The sequence below is a fragment of the Chiloscyllium plagiosum genome, chromosome 25, assembly GCF_004010195.1.
Source record: "Chiloscyllium plagiosum isolate BGI_BamShark_2017 chromosome 25, ASM401019v2, whole genome shotgun sequence".
In the NCBI taxonomy this organism is placed as follows: domain Eukaryota; kingdom Metazoa; phylum Chordata; class Chondrichthyes; order Orectolobiformes; family Hemiscylliidae; genus Chiloscyllium; species Chiloscyllium plagiosum.
The window spans coordinates 22,437,554-22,457,170 of record NC_057734.1 but is presented as its reverse complement, the minus strand read 5'-3'; the positions used below and the strand labels follow the sequence as shown (position 1 = coordinate 22,457,170).

At 40.1% G+C, this 19,617-nt stretch overlaps 1 protein-coding gene across 2 annotated transcripts in view; it reads left to right on the top strand.

The window, feature by feature from the left end:
- LOC122562636 (rasGAP-activating-like protein 1) overlaps positions 1-11,371 on the top strand; it is a 270,514-nt gene extending 259,143 nt beyond the window's left edge. The window contains exons 19-22 of one of the 2 annotated variants that reach the window (XM_043715652.1): positions 2,105-2,240; positions 4,072-4,192; positions 8,641-8,720; positions 9,802-11,371. In XM_043715652.1, the coding sequence (XP_043571587.1) occupies positions 2,105-2,240; positions 4,072-4,192; positions 8,641-8,720; positions 9,802-9,947 (483 nt within the window). In that variant the 3' untranslated portion in view covers positions 9,948-11,371. Of the gene's footprint in view, positions 1-2,104; positions 2,241-4,071; positions 4,193-8,640; positions 8,721-9,798 lie in introns of both variants that reach the window. The other variant, XM_043715650.1, reaches the window with a different exon arrangement.
- Positions 11,372-19,617: the final 8,246 nt, after the last annotated feature.

Genomic DNA, 19,617 nt, shown 5'->3' with positions numbered 1-19,617 from the left:
CACACTTCAGCTTCTTTGGAGATAACTCAAGTTTATAGTCACTTTGGGATTAAAACCAATTTTAGCAATGAATCACAACCCGAGGGCAGGATTTTAACCACTGATCATTCCTTCTCAGAATGGCACAGTGCAGGATGGATTCCATTCACACTGGAAGCAAAGCCAGTGGTGGCAAGTGCAGGGGCAGGCAAAGTAGAAACCCAAATCATTTCTATGGGGACCTCATTCCCAGTTGTGTTACAAGATTTTAGGCCCTATAACCCTCGCCTCTCTTATCTTCTCAACACTTCATACCTATCTCCAATTCCCCTTAAATCTTCCAAGATAAGAAAAGATGCTGGAAAACATAAAAAAAAGACACAGCAAACTGCACAAAAATTCAGCAGGTCGAGGGAAGTCTGTAGAGAGAAAAACAGCATGAACGTTTGACGTCCAAAATGACTCTTCGTCAGAACTGATAGGGGCTGGAAAATGGTTGTTTTCATGCTGTAGTTGGAGGACAAGAGAGGAACAAATGAAACAGATGGCGAGAGTGCCCAGAGCAAAAGGCAAATAAAGATTTTATGGTGGTAAAAGAGAGGGAGAGATAAAATAGATATAAAGGATAGGTATCAAAATTAGAAAATTGGTCTGCTGTATTGGAAACCAAGCCAACGGGCACAGAGGGGAGGGGGAAATTGTAATTAAAATGAAGGACAAAGATCAGCCTCTGAAGTTGTTAAAGAAATATTGAGTTCTTGAAGGTGTGAAATGTCGAAACAGAAAATGAGATCTTCTTCTGGTCTGCATTGAGGTTTGATGGAGCACTGTAGCGGGTCCAGAACAAGACAGTAGATGGTTTATTGAAACAGCAAGCAGCTGAAAGGTTGATAGTACCTTGCTCCCACGCTAACAATTCCATCTGGGCCTGTTTGTGTTCCAATGAAGATCAATATAAACTCGAGGAACGCATACTATCTCACTTAGGCATCTTACTGCCATTTGGACTCAAAATTGTACTTAACAACTTCAGTGTATGACCTCTGTCCTCCACGTTGAAGACTTGTTTTTTCTTTGTGGCCAACAGCTAAAGAACATTTATCAGGTGGTCAGTACATTGCCACTTGTAGTGTACAAGATTGGCTGGCACCCTTTCTCTATTCCAATACCGACAATACCTGGAAAATAACAAATCGGTTGTTTTAAAAGAAGGAGATGCCTCAAAATCAATGTCAGTTTTTCTTTAACAAGAATAGAAATTGCTGGAAAAGCTCAGCAGGTCTGGCAGCATCTGTGGAGAGAAATGAGAGTTAATGTGTAGGGACCCTGCAGCCTTTTGAACGAGATTATTTTCTTAAAAACTGGGCTGGCTATGATTAGAGAAAAATGATATCCAGAACAAATACATGTTGCCTTTTGTACTATACTTTTTTTCTGTAGCAAATAAAAACAAATAAGAATCTATTAGTATGGAGTTAAGTTCCACTACCTGGTACTTCTCTATTGGTCCTGTGTAACGACAGTGGAAATCCTGAGGCTTCGGACTGCTGCGTTATTAGATTAGATTTTAGATTAGATTAGATTTAGATTAGATTAGATTAGATTTAGATTAGATTAGATTAGATTACATTACAGTGTGGAAACAGGCCCTTCGGCCCAACAAGTCCACACCGACCCGCCGAAGCGAACCCACCCATACCCCTACATTTACCCCTTACCTAACACTACGGGCAATTTAGTACGGCCAATTCACCTGACCTGCACATCTTTGGACTGTGGGAGGAAACCGGAGCACCCGGAGGAAACCCACGCAGACACGGGGAGAACGTGCAAACTCCACACAGTCAGTCACCTGAGGCGGGAAGTGAACCCGGGTCTCTGGCGCTGTGAGGCAACAGTGCTAACCACTGTGCCACCGTGCCGCCCACATTTGGTTATATTGCCAAAGCACATGGAATGTATTCAATTATGCTGATCACAAATGTGAGCATTTATAAAATGTCCTGTTAAAACTGGGTTTGTTGTTTGACAGCTCCATTACTCTCATAGTGATCTGTTACGGCTAAACCTGGTGATTTTAAAGGTTTTAACAATCAATACTGACATATTGTCCTATCTCTTCCAGAACGTGAATGAACTAAATCAGTGGCTTTCGGCGATCAGGAAAGCCAGTATCTGCAATGAACGCATGCTTCCATCCTTTCATCCAGGTTCCTACAGGAGCAACCGGTGGACTTGTTGCCTGCACACTGACAGGACTGGTATGTCAGCAAACGAATCCCCTCTCCTCCCACATCCACTCTATTAAAACTGAGCATTGACATTAAAAGCCAATTCAGGAGAAGTCAATGTTTACCACTGGCAAGTGTTTTTTGTTGACATCATTACACAGTTGAACACATTCTTATGAAAAAAGTTCCTATTTTTAACTTCATTTCACACTCAATGACTGTGTGACCAGAATGTTGAATTTTCCCTGTCTGAAAACATACTGCTATTGATTACTGCTGCCTTTTTCATCGATAAACCACCTTGATAAATAAATATTTCTTATGTAGCTTGCAAAACTGATCATATTAAAATGTTTAGTGATTCATTTGCATTATATATTATGATCTATTTCTTTATAGTGGGTTAAATTTAAAAATCAACCTTAAACTTAAGTTCTGTCCCACCAAGAGGTGTTTGTTATGATCCCAAATCAGACTGCCAACTTTATGTTATGATTTCGTATAAGATCACCGAATTTTGTAACAATCTCAACCAGACAGCCAATTTTGTGTTACAATCTGGACAAGGAACAGCAATATTAATTTTTTAAGTAGACAGAATTTGAGATTCATGAGATCCAGTAAGAGAATAAAGCTACAAGACTTCACAGTTTTGAACAAACAACACTTTTAGAACAATAATACCATCTAAATACGTGTGCAACGTATTTCTAACACCAGAATGAAGGTGTAGTCAACATTGGATAATGTCCTGTGCTGGGTGCTTGAACACCCAATGCACATTAAATAGCAAATGCGATCAGGACAGATCCCCTGGATTTCTCAGTAATTCTCGCAGCTTTTAATAACACAGGGGATGTCATCTGCAAACCATGTGTCTCCTCACACATGCTGCTTGACTTGCTGAGTATCTCCTGCATCTTCTGTTTACAGTCCTCTCATAACCTGGTGAAAGGTTTCCAAAATTTAGTGGACTTTGGATGAGTGACCACTCAAACCTAAAGACAGAAGGCATAAAAGCGTGAGGAAATTTATACAATTATTTCATTATGTGTCGAACGCTTTTGCTCCCATATTTCCTTGATCTTTTACACTGAATCAAATATTCAGTAGGTCAAACAGTATTGGTAAACGTTTTAACTTTTTCCTTCAGTTAACATTTCATGTTGGTGACTTTCATTCAGAACATCATTTAACTTTTGAAAATTGCTAATGTGCCATTCTTCAGACTTTATAATTAAATCACTATTTCAAAAGGACAGTGTTCGGACCCCAAGCTCCCAGAACACTGTTTCTCTTTAAGTGGCTGTAGGCACTGGGTTTGTTTAATCAATTGCATGAAAATTCCAGTATTCAGTCACCTATTCAACCTGCTTAACCTTGGAGACACCATGCAACAATTAGACTGTTCCAGTCTGGAGCTGCAACAAGGCAGAATTTTCTTAATCTCATTTAGAAACAACCATAGCATTCTCCAAACCCTATCATGGCTTTTGATGACATTCCAACAAATAAAGCATCTGGACTAAACATGTTAGCATGCTTCTTAACAAGAAACAGCAGCTCCAATTTCCCACCACAGAAATAAGCCAGGCGGCCTGTGTTCATTTCCTAACTGTTCCAGAAATGTGTAATAATATTTCTGACTGCACAAAATATATAAACATATTGTAGTGCGGGCTTTTGTGGTACAGTGGTAGAATCCCTACCTCTGAGACAGGAGGCTTGCGTTTAGGCCCCACCTACTCCAGAGATATGTCTGACCAGGTTGAATAAATAACTAAATAGATCGTAGTGTAGACACAATGACTGCAACGCTTGATAATCCTTGCTTATGGCTTGCTTTCCCTTTGTTTAACAGTTCGGGGATGCAGCCGCACACATTCTGCTGTAACTCTCGGTGACTGGAGTGATCCCCTTGACCCAGATGTTGAGACACAGACTGTTTACAAGCAGCTCTTACAAGGCAGAGAAAAGCTGAAGTGAGTAACTCAAGTTGCAGTATAACGTACGAATGTCATCTGAATGCTCTATCATAGAGAAGTGGATTTGACTTGATTTATTATTGTCACTGTACCGAGATACAGTCAGAAGTATTGGTTTGCCTGCTAACCAGACAAATTATACCTAAGTACCTCAGGATAATAGAATAGAATGCAGAATATAGTGTGGCAGCTACCGAGAAGGTGCCAAGAAGGATTAACTTGATTATTGAAGAGGTCTGTTCAAAAGTCTGATAACAGCGAGGAAGAAGCTGTTCTTAAATCTGTTGGTACGTGTCTTCAAAATTTTGTATCTTCTGCCCAATGGAAGAGGGTAGAAGAGATTGTAAGTGGGGTGGGAGAGATATTTGATTATGTTCATAGAATATGTACAGTGTGGAAGCAGGCCACTCGACCCATCGAGTCAACACCAACCCTCCGAAGAGCATCCCACCCACACTCATGCCTCTACCCTCTCCCTGTAACCCTGCATTCCTCATGACTAATCTACCTAGTATGCACATCCTTGGACACAATTGGGCAATTTAGCATGGTCAATCCACCTAACGTACATATCTTTGGACTGTGGGAAGAAATAGAGCACCTGGAGGAAATCAAGGCAGATATAGAGAAAATGTACTCCACACAGACAGTCACCCGAGGGTGGAATCAAAACTAGGTCTCGGTTGCTGTGTGGCAGCAGTGCTAACCAGTGAACTACCAGGCTGCCCAATGGGATGTTGGCTGCTCTCCTGAGGCAGTGGGAAGTGTAGGTGGAGTCAATAGAAGAAAGGCTTGTTTTTGGGATGGACTGGGCTGCGTTCACATCAGTCTTAGGCAGAGTGGTTGCCATACCAAGCTGTGACGTGTCCAGTAATTTCAGCAGCCAAGTGGTACAGGTCCTTGAAGTGCGTACTGATTTCTCATAATGTTGTTCCCCTAGTCAGAATGATGTGCAGTAGAGTCTAGGAAAAAAACTAGCTTGGTTTCCAGGTCAATTTGATTTACAGTAACAGCTTTGCATTAGATGAGAAAGTAAATGGCCAATGGATGGCTGCAAGAAGCAGGTGGATCAAGTATGTGTGACATTAAAAAAGCTGTTTGCTTTATGTACTTTATTCCATCTAACTAGGCAGTTAGCACTCCCCATTCTTTGAATGCTTCAAGACCCTCTTGGAGTGGAGGGCCACATTCGTCGTTTGTTGGTTTTTAAAATTATTTAGTCAGGGTATGGGTAACAATGGAGGGCTGCTGTGGTGCAGTGGTAATGTCGGATCCAGCAGGCTCTGGTTCAAGCCCCATTTCTTCCAAAAGTGTGTAATTATGTCTCTGAGCAGGTTGCTTAGAAGCAGTGGCAAGACCCATTAGTTGCCTGAGAAGATGGTGGATCAGCTTTTCTGTTCTTACAACATGTGCGTGGAGGTTGGGATATGAACTGGGGCAGGGCAGAGAAATGAGTGGCTGGCTCCCTTCAATAAAATGAAACAGTTGGACATTTACAGAAGCAAAACCTTTACTCAGCAGCCCCCAGGTCTCTCCAAACATCTAATGTACAGCTCAATGTTGAGCGTAATGGCTCCATGATCCTTATTCTAGCTGCACTCCAAGGTGTTCAGGGAAGAGAGCAACTTCTTTTTGAATAGCTTTGACCACTGGGAATTGAGCTTCCACTGGCATGATCTGTTTGATGATCAAGAATAACCTGCACATCGGTGGGGTGTGCTTTGTGAAAGTAAACCCATGGTGTGTAAAAGCCTAAACAGCCATATTGTCAATGAAACCTTGAACCTTATTGACCCTGCTCACAAGCTGATTCTCAGTCAGCATTAAAAGAAGCTTGAAGGTATTCAGTGCACAACACAGACATCACTGATACCTCCCTCCAGCATAGATTGGCTTATAATGTTGATTTTGCTATGGAACCTGTGCCACAAAATCTTTGGGCTGTGTCTGTGATAGCCACTGACCATTCTACATTGTAAGGGGGGAACATGCTCAGATCTTGTGCTCATTGTCTGCCTTGTGTAGCATCAACCAACATTTCTTTGTTGTAATTGAAATCAGCCAAGAGGGATGTGCATGCTGTAAATTGTAGGTGATGTAACTAACAGATTTCAGCTAAAATCTTTGTCTCAATTATTAAAAAATAAGGCTGTTGTGAAGTGAAACTTCATGTGTCACAAATCACCACAGAAATTGCAGTATTAAATCCCAGAACTCATACATCCCAAGTCTCTCTTTCAACAACAAGGGCACTTTAATCCTCTATATTCTTTCCAATTATTTTTAATGGGAATTTATTCTTAATATTCTTTATGCAGGTGAAGAGTCTATTTCCAGTTTGAAGGATAGAAGAGTGAATGTGTGTGTGTCTATGTGTTATATACTGTATATTATACTACCATTGATTTGCTTATTTTAATGACAGTTGCCTATTCACAGTCAAACCTTTGATCAACTTTATGGGGCACTTACAATTATGCATATGGTCTACTATGGGCTTGTGCATGATTTCCCAGTGCTTACCTACCCTCCCAGAGCACCTGCAGTAGCTATGACCAAATAAACCCTCAGTAAGAACGATTCTTCTCATCACAATACATCAGTATTCTTGTTTTTATTAAAGTCAACTGGAAGAATGCACCGGACAATATTAGATTATGTTTCATTATTTACAAGTGACAGGAGAAACAAAGTTCCTGTTGTAATTAACAGAGGTTGATTTCTGTTGATATGGTCACATTGTTTGAATCAGTGAACACAGGAAGCAATTCGCAACAAGATCAGTTGATCAATCAAGCTTGTGACTCACCAGATTCTCAGGCTAAAAATACTCATGGAGACTGAAACCATAGATTTCACCACTAGAGGTCAGTACATTACCAGTCATCCCATACAGAGGGACAATTCAAAGTGGCTTCCCGTTTTAAATTATCTAACATTTTAAAACTAATTTTTGAATATTCATTGTTATCATCTCTGAATTTCCTCTCTCTTTATTTCCAATATACCCATGGTCAATAAACGGTAACAGGGACCAAAATAATAAAGGGTAAAGCCTTGTCTTAATAGCAATTACGGATTATTAATTAAAAAAAAACAAGAATGAAATTGTCCAGTGAAGAACTCATGATGGTAATTTAGATTATTTAAATGTATCAATACACTGTCTTCATTAAAAAAGAGAATTGTAATGTGTGATTGGCATACCAAAGAGATGCATCATTGTGTTCAAAATATTAGTCATGTTGGAAATGCATTGTTTGGACATGAAATTATTATGACAAAGTAATAAGTGGCTGCATTCCCCTTTCTTGCTAATAAGTACAAAATTGACTTGCCTCATAATATGAGGCTTTTGAGACAAATTCCATACAACTTTGTGGATCTTGAATAGGTTAAAATTGGGCTGTTGCATCTGTAAAATGCTGATTATATAGTGGTGCAGTGTTGTAAGTTAGTGCTTATGTTGCTAACCTAGTGATACACAGGCCCAGAATAATGATCCAGAGATGTGAGTTAAGTTCTAAATTTAAATTTAGTTAATTAAATAAAAATCAGGAATAAAGAAAAACTATTCTTAGTAATTGTGTCCATCAAACTACTAGGAGATAATGAGGACTGCAGATGCTGGTCTGTCAGGGTTAATAAAGTGTGGCACTAGAAAAGGCACAGCAGGCCAGGCAGGCAGCATCCAAGGAGCAAGAGAGTTAATGTTTTGGGCGTAACCCTTCAACAGGAATGTGGAGGAGGGAGGGGTCTGCAAAATAAATAGGGGGGCTGGGTGTGGGGCTAGGCGAATTGTAGTTAGAATGGCGATAGGTGGGTGAAGGTTGGAGGAGATTGTGATAGGTCGGTGGGAATTGTGGAGTGGACAGGTGGGAAGGACGATGGACAAGTAGGAAGTTCAAGCGGGGGAAGCTGAATCGGAGGTTGGACCTGGGAAGGGGTGGTGGGAAACTGGTGAATTCAATGTTGAGGCCATATGATTGTAGGCTCCCAAGGCAGAAGGTGAGGTATTCTTCCACCTTGTCTAGGTGGTGGAGAAGGCCCAGCATGGACATGTCATCTGGGGAGTGGGGAGAGGAGTTGAAATGACTGGCCAATGTTGGAGAGTTATGAAAAAAACATTAGTTCACTAATGGTCTTTAGAGATAGGAATGTATATGCTTTACCTGGGGTCTGGCCCAACCATCACTCCATACCCACAATAATCCTCATTCCTAACTACAGTCTGAAATGACCAAGAAAGGCACTCGGGTTGCATAACGATTTCTGTGACTGAACAAAAAGAAAAATGAACAAATATGAACTGAGAGCAGCAGAAATTCTTAATTGTGAATTGTAATAACAATAGTACTTGTTGGAAGTGATTTCAAACAAAATCAAAGTGAAAGAGCTCCAACGAGAACCCTGTAAGAAATTTGCCTTCTGTTTTCTCTTTTTAGAAAGAAGTACCTGGAATCTTTAGATGCAGAAACTGTGATGGACCAGGAAGGAAGAATGCATGGTGTTGGGATTGAGGAAGGTAGTTGCCTTTCAGCATTAACTCTTATACATTGAAATTAACTACTTATTCAATGAGCCAGTACTTTCTCTCGAACTAGTAAAGTACTACTGTTATTATACCTAGCAAATCTTGTACCAATAACACAGTCTGAGTACTGTCCTTGTTTAAAAAATGTTGTTAAAAATGTCTTTGAGGCGTTAATATCGGAGGATGAAATCCAATGCCACAAGTCTACAAAATTATGTTGTACTCAAAGCTAAGTCTACTCAGGGTTTCAGCAATATTATAAACCCAAATTACGTTTTATAACTGTTCAAAAAACCAAATAGCTGCAGATGTTGAAAATCAGAAACAAAATCAGAAATTGATGGAGAAGCTCAACAGGTCAGGCAACACCTGTAGAGAGAGAGCAGAATTAAGGTTTCAGTGTCAGTGATGTTTCAGATCCAGTGACTCTTCTTCAGAACATTAACTCTGCCTGCTCTCCACAGATGCTGCCTGACCTGCTGAGTTTTCCCAGCAATTTCTGATTGTGTTTCCAATTTTATAACTATTGACTGCCCTCAGCTCTATGGCATAGGTCAGGGTGAGCCATCCTTGGGCCTGGAGGCCGGTGGGAAAAGATTGTGAAAATAAACAAAGGGAAACACAGCAGGAGGATTGTTCTGGCATCGTAAAATCATCCAGGTTTTCTTTTCGACCCGCTTACAAAATCACCAGGCACATTTTTTAAAAAGATCTATTGGAATGTTTCTAAAGGAAGGCTTCCAAAAGAGAATATGCAAAATCAATCTCGATGACAAACGTTTCCAGGTTTAAAATTCACACACAGTCAAACAAATAGAAATGGAGAGAATGCTCTCAATCTCGACATACTTCAGGCTAGAAGCATCAAACCTTTAAAATTTCCATGGTTTAAAACTCAAAGTTGTCATTATTTGACAATGGCTGACACTTGTACTGCTCATCACCGTTGTCAGTGTTAATTTGTCATGATCCAAGTGTTACATTGAAGGATTGTGCAATATTTTTTTGATTAGGCTGAATTACATTGCAGTGATATCGTGCCTCACCTTTCACAATCTATTGTATGCAGCAGGAGCTGACAAGAGGCGCTCCTTTCATGATCGAAGGATGTCAGCAGCTGCCAGGCTGCTGGATGTCGTGCAAGATCTTGAACGTGCTCATCAGGCATTTGAACAGAGAGAGAAAGTGGTGCAAGCCAATGAGATGGTGGCTCCCTGAGTCATACTGAGACAAGACAGCTGAAAAAAAAAATCACAGTTTGTGCAGTGTGCCACATACCAGTCCAGATGTACAGTGGATTTAACACAAGTGAATTAAACAACACAACTGTCAACCAACTGAAATGCAAACCTGCTGACGTGATTGACACTGCAAGCTGGGGAATGGTTCAGACATTCCTTTACAAGCTGCATTGTTACTACAGATAAAACATTAAATAGAAAGGGATTGTTATCAAATCCGAGCAACACTGGGGGAAAGTCGCTAATTTGTTGCTGTTTAAGACTGAGGATGGGATTTCATCCACTGCTAATGTAAGGCAGCTGAGCACAGGCACCCATTTATGCAAAGGCCGTGGCTACATTCTGAACACTTTCCTGTCTGTTCTTTGGAGATGTTTCAGTTCCATGCATTGTCTCCAGGTTTGTAATTATACCACAGGAAACCAAAAACAATAAATGTCTGAAACTATACATCCCAACCAGATGTTGAGAACCCAGCATCTGTGGGGCAGCTCTGAGCCATAGGCATGCATGTCAACTTGTCAAAGTACCACTGGATTGCTCAAAGCTGGTTCAGAAATCACAGCTAATTGTGGCAGTATTTTTGTTTTGTAAATCTCTGTGTGGCAGGAGGATGACTTACTGGATTAAGTGCAGTTAAGGGACTTAGGACATTGACAAATATGATGAAGTGAATTGCTATATTGTAAGGGGCACTTATGCTTTCAATTGATCTTTTAATGTATCTACTTTCCTGACAGTTTGTTAACAAATTAATTAAATTGTACTGCTTCACGATGAAAATCCGATTGGTAATAGTACACTCTCTGCAACATGCCGTTCAGAGGCCAGGGTTTTTGGAGTTGATTACTATTTCATCAGATATGCTGGGCTGGCCAATTTCAAACGTGCTAGAGGTGTATTCTTAGTTAAAGAGGTTAGGTCTTTATCTTTAATGCACATTTCAATAGCTTCTGCAGTTTCTCAGTGAACGTACACATTCCGCCAAGATGTTAGAAAAGGTGGTACACGTGAAATGTATTGGAACCTTTTAAGTTTTATGTTAGGGAGCTTTGAGAAGATTTGTAGCACAGGTTGAGCTTCAAAATGCAAAGGAGATACGCATGACCTAATCTGTGAGATATGAGCATTTGATGACATGATCTTTAAAGCAAGCCATGAAGCACAAAATTTGGATGTAGGTTTGCTCGCTGAGCTTGAAGGTTAATTTTCAGACGTTTCGTCACCATACTGGGTAACATCTTCAATGAGCCTCCGGATGAAGCACTGCTGGTTTTTCCTGCTTTCTGTTAATATGTTTGGGTTTCCTGGGGTTGGTGATGTACTTTCCTATGGTGACATCATTTCCTATGGTCATTTCCTGTTCTTTTTCTCAGGGGGTGGTAAATGGGATCCAAGTCAATGTGTTTGTTGATAGAGTTTTGATTGGAATGCCATGCTTCTAGGAATTATCATGCATGTCTCTGTTTGGCTTGTCCTAGGGTGGATGTGTTGTCCCAGTATTTATTACACCTAACTGTTGAAATGCCATTAAAATTTCTAAAACAAAATTTATTCGTTAAGGTTGCTAAGACCAAGTATCATGAGTAGTTTTGTACATTAATATTCAGTACTTCCAAAGAGCAAAATGTTTTTTGCTTCAGCCTTTGCAGGAACACAGGGCATTTCAGTCAGATTTTGAAATTTATTGTTTGCCATGTCATGGAGGTTTGCACCTTAGCTAAATCCTCTCTTTATGGCATTTCTTTCTGGTACATTTTTTGATCCACTAGGATTAAGTAACATTAGATGATGTCTTACACAGGATAGGAGATGTAATCAGTTGTCACATCTGCATCAGTGTCACAGATTTACAATAGCGTAGGAGGAGGCCTTTTGGTCCATCATGTCCGCACTGGCTCTTTGAATGAGCATTTCAACCAATGCCATTTCCCTGCATCCCTGCATTTTAATAAGAGCACCCCTCCCAACACTTCCTTTTCAATTGACAGTCTAACTCCTGTTGACTGCATTAGTTGAACTTGCCATTGTCACACTCTCAGACAATGCATTCCAGGCTTTAATCACTCACTGAGTCAAAATGTCCATCTTCCCATCTCTTTTACATATTTTGCCAATTACTTTAAATCTGTGCCTTCTTGCTCTCAATCATTTCACCCATCTATCTGTCCAGAGCCCTCATGATTTTGAGTACCTCACTCAGACCGCCTCCACCAGTTTTATGGATAAATGAATTGGGTTGTTCAAGTTGGAAAACAACAGTAAGAATTATTGGAAAACCCCTACCCTTAAACTGCCCATATCCCCTCACCCTCACTAACTCTCTGCACTGCCAGGACAGTATCTATTGTCTGTTTTTGTTTGGTCATGTTTAGCAAGATTCATGGCAAAATGCCACTCTGATTGTATCTTAATGCAGTCTCGTTTGCAGTGTGAATCAAATGTTCCTGGATGTTTGATTTACTTTGAATTGTCTGCATTTGCAGCTTCAAATTAATGTAAATTTCTATGTTGTACCCTCTGTCGTGCTGTAAGTCCAGCACTGCTGCTAACAGGAGGAAGACATTTAAAGAAAGCTGTTAATTCAGAGCACCACTAAAAAAGAGTGTGTGCACCATTCTGGGCTCAAAACCATTCAACGGCAACACTAGATTATTAGACTGCAAAAGAGTAACATCATAAAATAGAAACTCATAAATTATGTAAGGTCAGTGGAATAGTATATTGAATGCCTTCCAGGGCAAAATGAATAAATCTCTGGGAAAGTATGTTTTTCTTTGACAAGGTTAGAAATTGAGGAAATTTGTCACTCTTTCAGGACAAAATGAGATTTAATTTTTCACTTATTGAACTCCAGTCTCCATTCCTATTTTTAAAACATTTTTCTTTTCCGTAACCTTTCCTGTTACCTTCTATCAATGATTTCCACCCCCTCCCCCGCCATGCCTCCATACAATGCGTGCCATTGCGAAGGTAAAGATCATCTTGATATAGTCTTACCAGACTGTAGGGCTGCTCCCTCATTGGAGAGAGACAACTGGTAGTGGTTTAACCTGAGGGTCACCATCTCAGGCAGGGGGAGAGTTGTGAATGAAGATAAGCTGCTCATAACACAGGTTGCTCACAAGCTGCCCTCTTTAGGATATTGTGTGATTATGCAACAAGCATTAACGGTACTGTGCATATCAGAATAAACATGCCACACACCTCAAAATATCGGGGGACTACTGCCTATCCCATTCTGGAAGATTTTATCTAATAATCTCTTTTCAGTATGTTTGGTTCATGTGGTCCAGAATATTGGAATCTGAAGCACAGGCAGACCCGTAAACATTGTTTTGTTTATCATGTCCCAGCCAACAAACCACACATACATTAACTTTCAAAGAAAGGCCATAGTTTTTTTTACAGACAGAAAATGTGTGGAGCTGATACAAAAACAGCAAAACCTCTTGCTTGTATATAGTTTTCAGTGAGTCTTGCCTTTCTTCAGTAGTTCCCTTGAATTCAGACCTGCAAAGCCTTTGAGGTGATTCCTGATGGCCATCACTCACCAGTAGATGTTCTGTATTGTAATGTAGCAATGCTTACATGACTCGCAGACTTAAAAACCTTCTGTAAATGTAGTGCCATTATTGGGGGGTGGTGGGGAATGTGTAGCAACGCACAGGTGGGGGACTATACTGTGTTTGATATAGGAAGAAGCTCCAAAGTTCAACACTGCCATTTTACTACAATCAGCTTTGCACCAAAGCCTTTATTGTATTGATTCCGATGTTGCTTTGGCTTCTAGTTGTATAATGCAGTCAAATGCTGAGGTGAAGTGATTTAAATTCAAAAATTTCACAATAGTGAGTGTGTCCAGATTTATATTCAATGTGCAGTGCACAGTATGGTATTGCAACAAACATTGGTGCATGATGTCTAAGGTACCTCTAATTGCAGAGTAATTGTGATTTACGTATTTTATCACATTTGACAATGATACTGTGACTGTGTAGGTGAGAATTATGTTTATTTGTATATACATGTTATCTGAGGTGGTGGAATGGCCCATGTATCAGCGCTGCCTTAAACTTGCCATTGTAAGTATATCTGAACAACATTTTTAAGTGATTTTATTTTTTAAAGATGCAACTGATGTATAGTGGGCATTGATATTTGCTGCCTGTGAATGTATAATGATTTGTTCTAATTCTATAAAGTGGTCTTTTGTTGCTGAACATGAGTCAATGCCAATAAGTGATCCAGATAGAATGATACATAGCCAAGTGATATTTGCCAGATTTGTATTTATTTCCCAGTTTTCTAAAAGCATCTACTGTGCTTTTTGCTGAGAATTTTCAAATTAAATGTGTGATGGATAGGTATTTGCCTTTAATGTGATGACCTCTGTCAGAAATTAGGCTGTGGAACCTTATGTATTTTGCACAGCATTAAATATCTATTATATGTACATGAATGTGCTCTTCTTAAATTTTATCGTGAATATCCAAAAAACAGAAATAAAAGTTATTAAACACACTAAAAAAAACCTCTCTTTATTCTGACTATGCATTTTATTCTCATGCTGGAGTACACATACAGCATCTCTGCCATAGTGTCTGCACCTACCGCGGGACAAAGGAATGGCTGGACAAAAAGGACTAAATTTCATCCATGAGTCTTGTGACAAGTTAATGACAGACCACACTTATAGTTATTGTCTCATTACCTGTGCAGAGATTTAAATTACATGTCTCCAGAATAGACAGAACTTGAACTCAGGCCTTCTCAGAGGTAGGGAACTTACCATTGTGTCACAAGACTCCCAAGACTTACCTTTATGTAATTTTACATCCACCAACGCATTGTGCAGTCAATTAAGTCCTTTGATGCGCAATCACTATCACTATAGCAGAAATACAGGAGCCGATTTGCAAACAGGTTCCCATGATTCACGGTGTTACATTGACCAGATAATCTATTTTTGTGATGTTTATTGAGGATAAATATTGGCCAAGATAGCAGGGAGAACTCCTCTGCTCTTCCTCAAAATATGTCCATCAGACCTAGTATAGTCACCTGCAAGAATGGACAAACATTGCTTCAGTTTAAAATCTCATCCAGAAGATGGCACCTGTGAGAATGCAGCATTTCCTCTGTATCACACTGGAATGTCAGCTTTGATTTTATGCTCAGGTTCTGGGTTGGGACTTGTACTTTAAATATTCTGATTTTAGGGTGGGAATACTACTAACTAAGCCCTAATAGTGCACTTAGTCATGGGATGATACTGAAACAGTGGAATTGTCGAGTTATCCCAGCAATTAATCTCTACAATTATTCTACAAAAGTGCAAACATGAGGTGATAAAAAAACCCAGGGGCAGAGGTTTTTGAACTGTAGGCACAAAATCACTTTTGAAGATTATTACACTTACCACATCTCATTGAGGTCTATGGCACAGAAAAAGGCCCTTTGGCCCATCGAGTCTGCACCAGTCAGAAACAAGCACCTAACTATTCTAATCTCAGTTTCCAGTCCGTGGCCCATAGCCTTGTATTCCTTGGCATTGCAAGTGCACATCATGCCTCTAGGTATATATATATTTGTCCCAAAATGTTACTTCCTGAAAGAAATCTACAGTATTAGTATGAATTGCCTTGGAATGAATGTTTGATAACTGCTCGATGCAGTAACTGTAGTGCATAATGAATATTTCCCTATCATTGGATCTAAATGTGACATATTGACCAGAATTGTTAAAAGACCTATAAAAAGTTAATATTTCAAACACAATGGGCCGAATCTCGCCATATTTGGATGAAGTGTCATTATCATTGAGTTGCATTGAGGGTTTGTCTCTAAGAGATCCAGCAGGTTTTCTCACACTGTTGTTCCCAAACGTGCCTCATTGATTACCCTTTCCCTTCCCATCCTTTATGGCATGCTACTTATCCGAAACTGGCATGTTTCTTCCCCTCGCAGTAGCTGGCAGTAATCACCATTGTCGGGACCACAGTCTAGGATCCCAGCTGCTGTCACCATCTTTAAAAGGCACTTGTGTGTCTGGTTCAGTACCAGCTGTCCGGAATTGTCCTGCACGGTTCATGATAATTTCCCTGCTCATTGTTGACCCACTTTGCAGACAGAAACCTCAGGACTGAGAGGTGGCTGCTCCGATTTTCACATCGGGAATTCTCAGCGCCCAGCTTCTATCTAGTGTATGGTGGGATTGGAGCCTGCATATTGACGAGGTGAGATTTGGCTGTATGAGGGCTATCAAGAGTGATCATCCACATTCATAGGCCTCTCACTGTTAAAATACTATAACCTCACTAATAAGAAATGTCTGGAACACCATTGGAAAGTGCAATTTGTTGCTCCCAATACCAAAAAAAGGTCTTGCATGATTTCTTACGCATTTCTCCCACATTTCACACTACAGCCCATCTCCTTCAGGGCACCTTAGGCAAAATAATACATCATACACATTACAAAAATCAAGGGATTGGTCATGCAATGTGAAGATATGACAAGCATTAACCTTCACTATGGCCCGGGGAAGTTCCAAATTCCTTACGAATCATTGCTTTTAGTCTGGCTAAAAAAACACCAACGCTATAATATGTTGGTTTCATTGCTGGTTTGTTACCAGTTAATTGAAAAACATGTCACTCACAGATTTTATAACCTTCGAATGAACTCTGAATTACAACAACAAGTACAACCTGTAACCAAATCATTATTCATGGTGGCAATTGCTGGAATTTTGCAAATAATCATAACTGGGATAAATAAAACTCTTCACCTTTGACTCTGGTTACATTGTTAGATCCCCCAAAGGTAAATTTGGTATAAGTTAAGCATAACATTGAGCTTTTTAGTTTCAGATGCATTGCCTTAGTTTACACTGAAGCAAAGAAACAGAGATTAGGAGCAGCATGAGGCCATTTGGCCCTTTGAACGTGCTCTGCTATTCAATATGATCATGATTGATTTTCCAACTCAGAACACCGTTCCCATTTTCTCTTCACATCCTTGGATCTCTTTAGCCCTAAGAACTATATCTAACTTCTTCATGAAAACATTCGGTGTTTTTGTCTCAACTGCTTTCTTTAACAGAAAATTCCACTCTCTGTATCCCCAGTAATTTCTGTTATTCAATGCTGTCAGATTAAAAGACTTTTCTGTGTAGAGGTTTTTACTCACCAATAATTTAACTATCGAATAAGAAACAGTTTCCTATTTAGTCTCTGGATATATTAGCCTTTATGGGTTTTCTGAATTATGACATGGTACCACTTAGTGACATAATCAATGTTCAATATTCCCTGGATGCCATTGAATGTTTCTTTGCCAGGCCAATATCCAGACAAAATGTTGTGAGCCTCAGGCCAGACAATCTTGCTACTGCATTCCAGTTTACTGGAATATATTGCACGGTTATATAGTCATCTTGATTTTTGAAGGTGGAACATTCATTCTTTTGAAAGAAAACTCGCATGTATACAGCAATACTCACCAGATGCCACCAAAACCTTTTACAGTCAATTAAGGAAGATCAAGACTTTCAGGAAGTTGTCAAGTCAGAGAATGGAGGATTAGATTCTTTAGACAGGGACATTGGAATGTGTCCAGTCGGGTGTTTGGATCATGTCAGTTTTATAGCTACACAGCAGGTAGAGCAGATTTTAATCCCTTTTACTATTCAGGTCACCCTCCAAGCTCTGCAACTCTCACTCAGAGTTGGGGACTTTCCTCGAGGTTTCCAGTCACAGGGTAAATGCCCATCGAAACTTCTCGGACGATACCTGGGTAGTCCGTGCATTAGGACATCCTTTAGGTCCAGTGGCACACCTTTCAGAATATCTTTCCATCGGGACCTTGTTTCATCTTGTTTGTCACACAGAGAAGACATATTGAATTAACTGTAATTAAAAGCAAAACAACTTCATAATGGAGTCATAGAGTTGTAAAGCACGGAAAAAAAAAATCTAACAACTGCACCAATGCCATCCTTGATTTACAGAGCTATCCTACAACCTTTACCCAGCTTACTTTTCTTTTTGAATGTCATATCTCTCTCAAAACTCCATCTTTGTCATCCTGTAGCCAGATAGAGTCATAGAGATGTACAGCACAGAAACAGACCCTTCTGCACAACTTGTCCATGCCAACCAGATATCCTAAATTAATCTAGTCCTACTTATCAACACTTGGTCCATATCCCTCTCAAACCTTCCTATTCAAATGCCCATCCGGATACCTTTTAGGTGTTGTAATTGTACCAGCCTCTGCCACTTCCTCTGACAACTTGTTTCATACATACACCACACTCTGTGTGAAAGAATTGTCCCTTAGGTCCTTTTTAAATCTTTCCCCTCTCACCTTAAACTCATGCCGTCTAGTTTTCAACTCCCCTATCTTGGGAAAAAGACCTTGTCTATTTACTCTATCCATTCCCGTCATGATTTTATGAACCTCTTTAAGGTCACCCCTTAGCCTCCAATTCTCCAGGGAAAATAGCCCCTGCCCAGAGAGGGGGGGTTTGTTGTATGAAGGGAGATTGAACTGTTTTGGCCTATACTCTCTGGAATTTAGAAGAATGAGGGGAGATCAAATTGAGGCATTCAAGATGATAAAAGGTGTGGATTAAATAGACATGGAGTGGATTCTTCCTGTTGTGGACCATTCCAGGATGAGAGGTCATAGACTTAGAATAAGGGGTAGCAAATTTAAAACAGAGCTGAGGAGAAACTAACTCTCCAAAAAGGTGGTGGAATCCGCTACCTCAAAGTGTGGTGGATGTTGGGATGGTGAGTAAATTTAAGGAGGAGTTAGATAGATTTTTAATTAGTAATGAGTTGAAGGATCATAGGGGAGGTCAGGAAAGTGGGTGTGAGGAGCATGTCAGCCATGATCAAATGGCAGAATAAACTCAATGGGCTGAATGGCCTAATTCTGCTCCTATATCTTATGAACTGATGAACTAAGCCTATTCAGCCCCTCTCCCTGTAGCTCAAACCCTCCAACCCTGACAACATGCTTGGAAAGTTTGCTGAACCTTTTCAAGTTTAACAATATCTTTCCTATAGCATGGAGATCAGAATTGAATGCAGTACTCTAAAAATTGCTTAACCAATGTCCTGTACAGCTGCAACAAGACCTCCCAATTCCTGGACTCAATGCTCTGACCAATAAAGGAAAGCATACCATGCACCTTCTTCACTGTCCTACCTGCTTGTGACTCCTCATTCAAGGAATTTGTTCAGCAACACTCCCCGGGACCTTACCATTAAGTGTATAAGTCCTACCCTGATTTGCCTTCCCAAAATGCAGCACCTCATATTTATCTAAAACTCCTACTTGTTTGGAATAATGACAGTCTCTTCTCCATGAGACATACTACCTCCAAAGGCAGTTTGAGGGGAATCTGCCTTTGGAGGTAGTATGGGCTGAAGTCAGGAATAGGAAAGGTGCAGTCACCTTGTTGGGTGTTTACTATAGGCCCCCCAATAGCAGCAGAGATGTGGAGAAACAGATTGGGAAACAGATTTTGGAAAGGTGCAGAAGCCACAAGGTAGTAGTCATGGGCGACTTCAACTTCCCAAATATTGATTGGAAGCTCTTTAGATCAAGAAGATTGGATGGGGCGGTGTTTG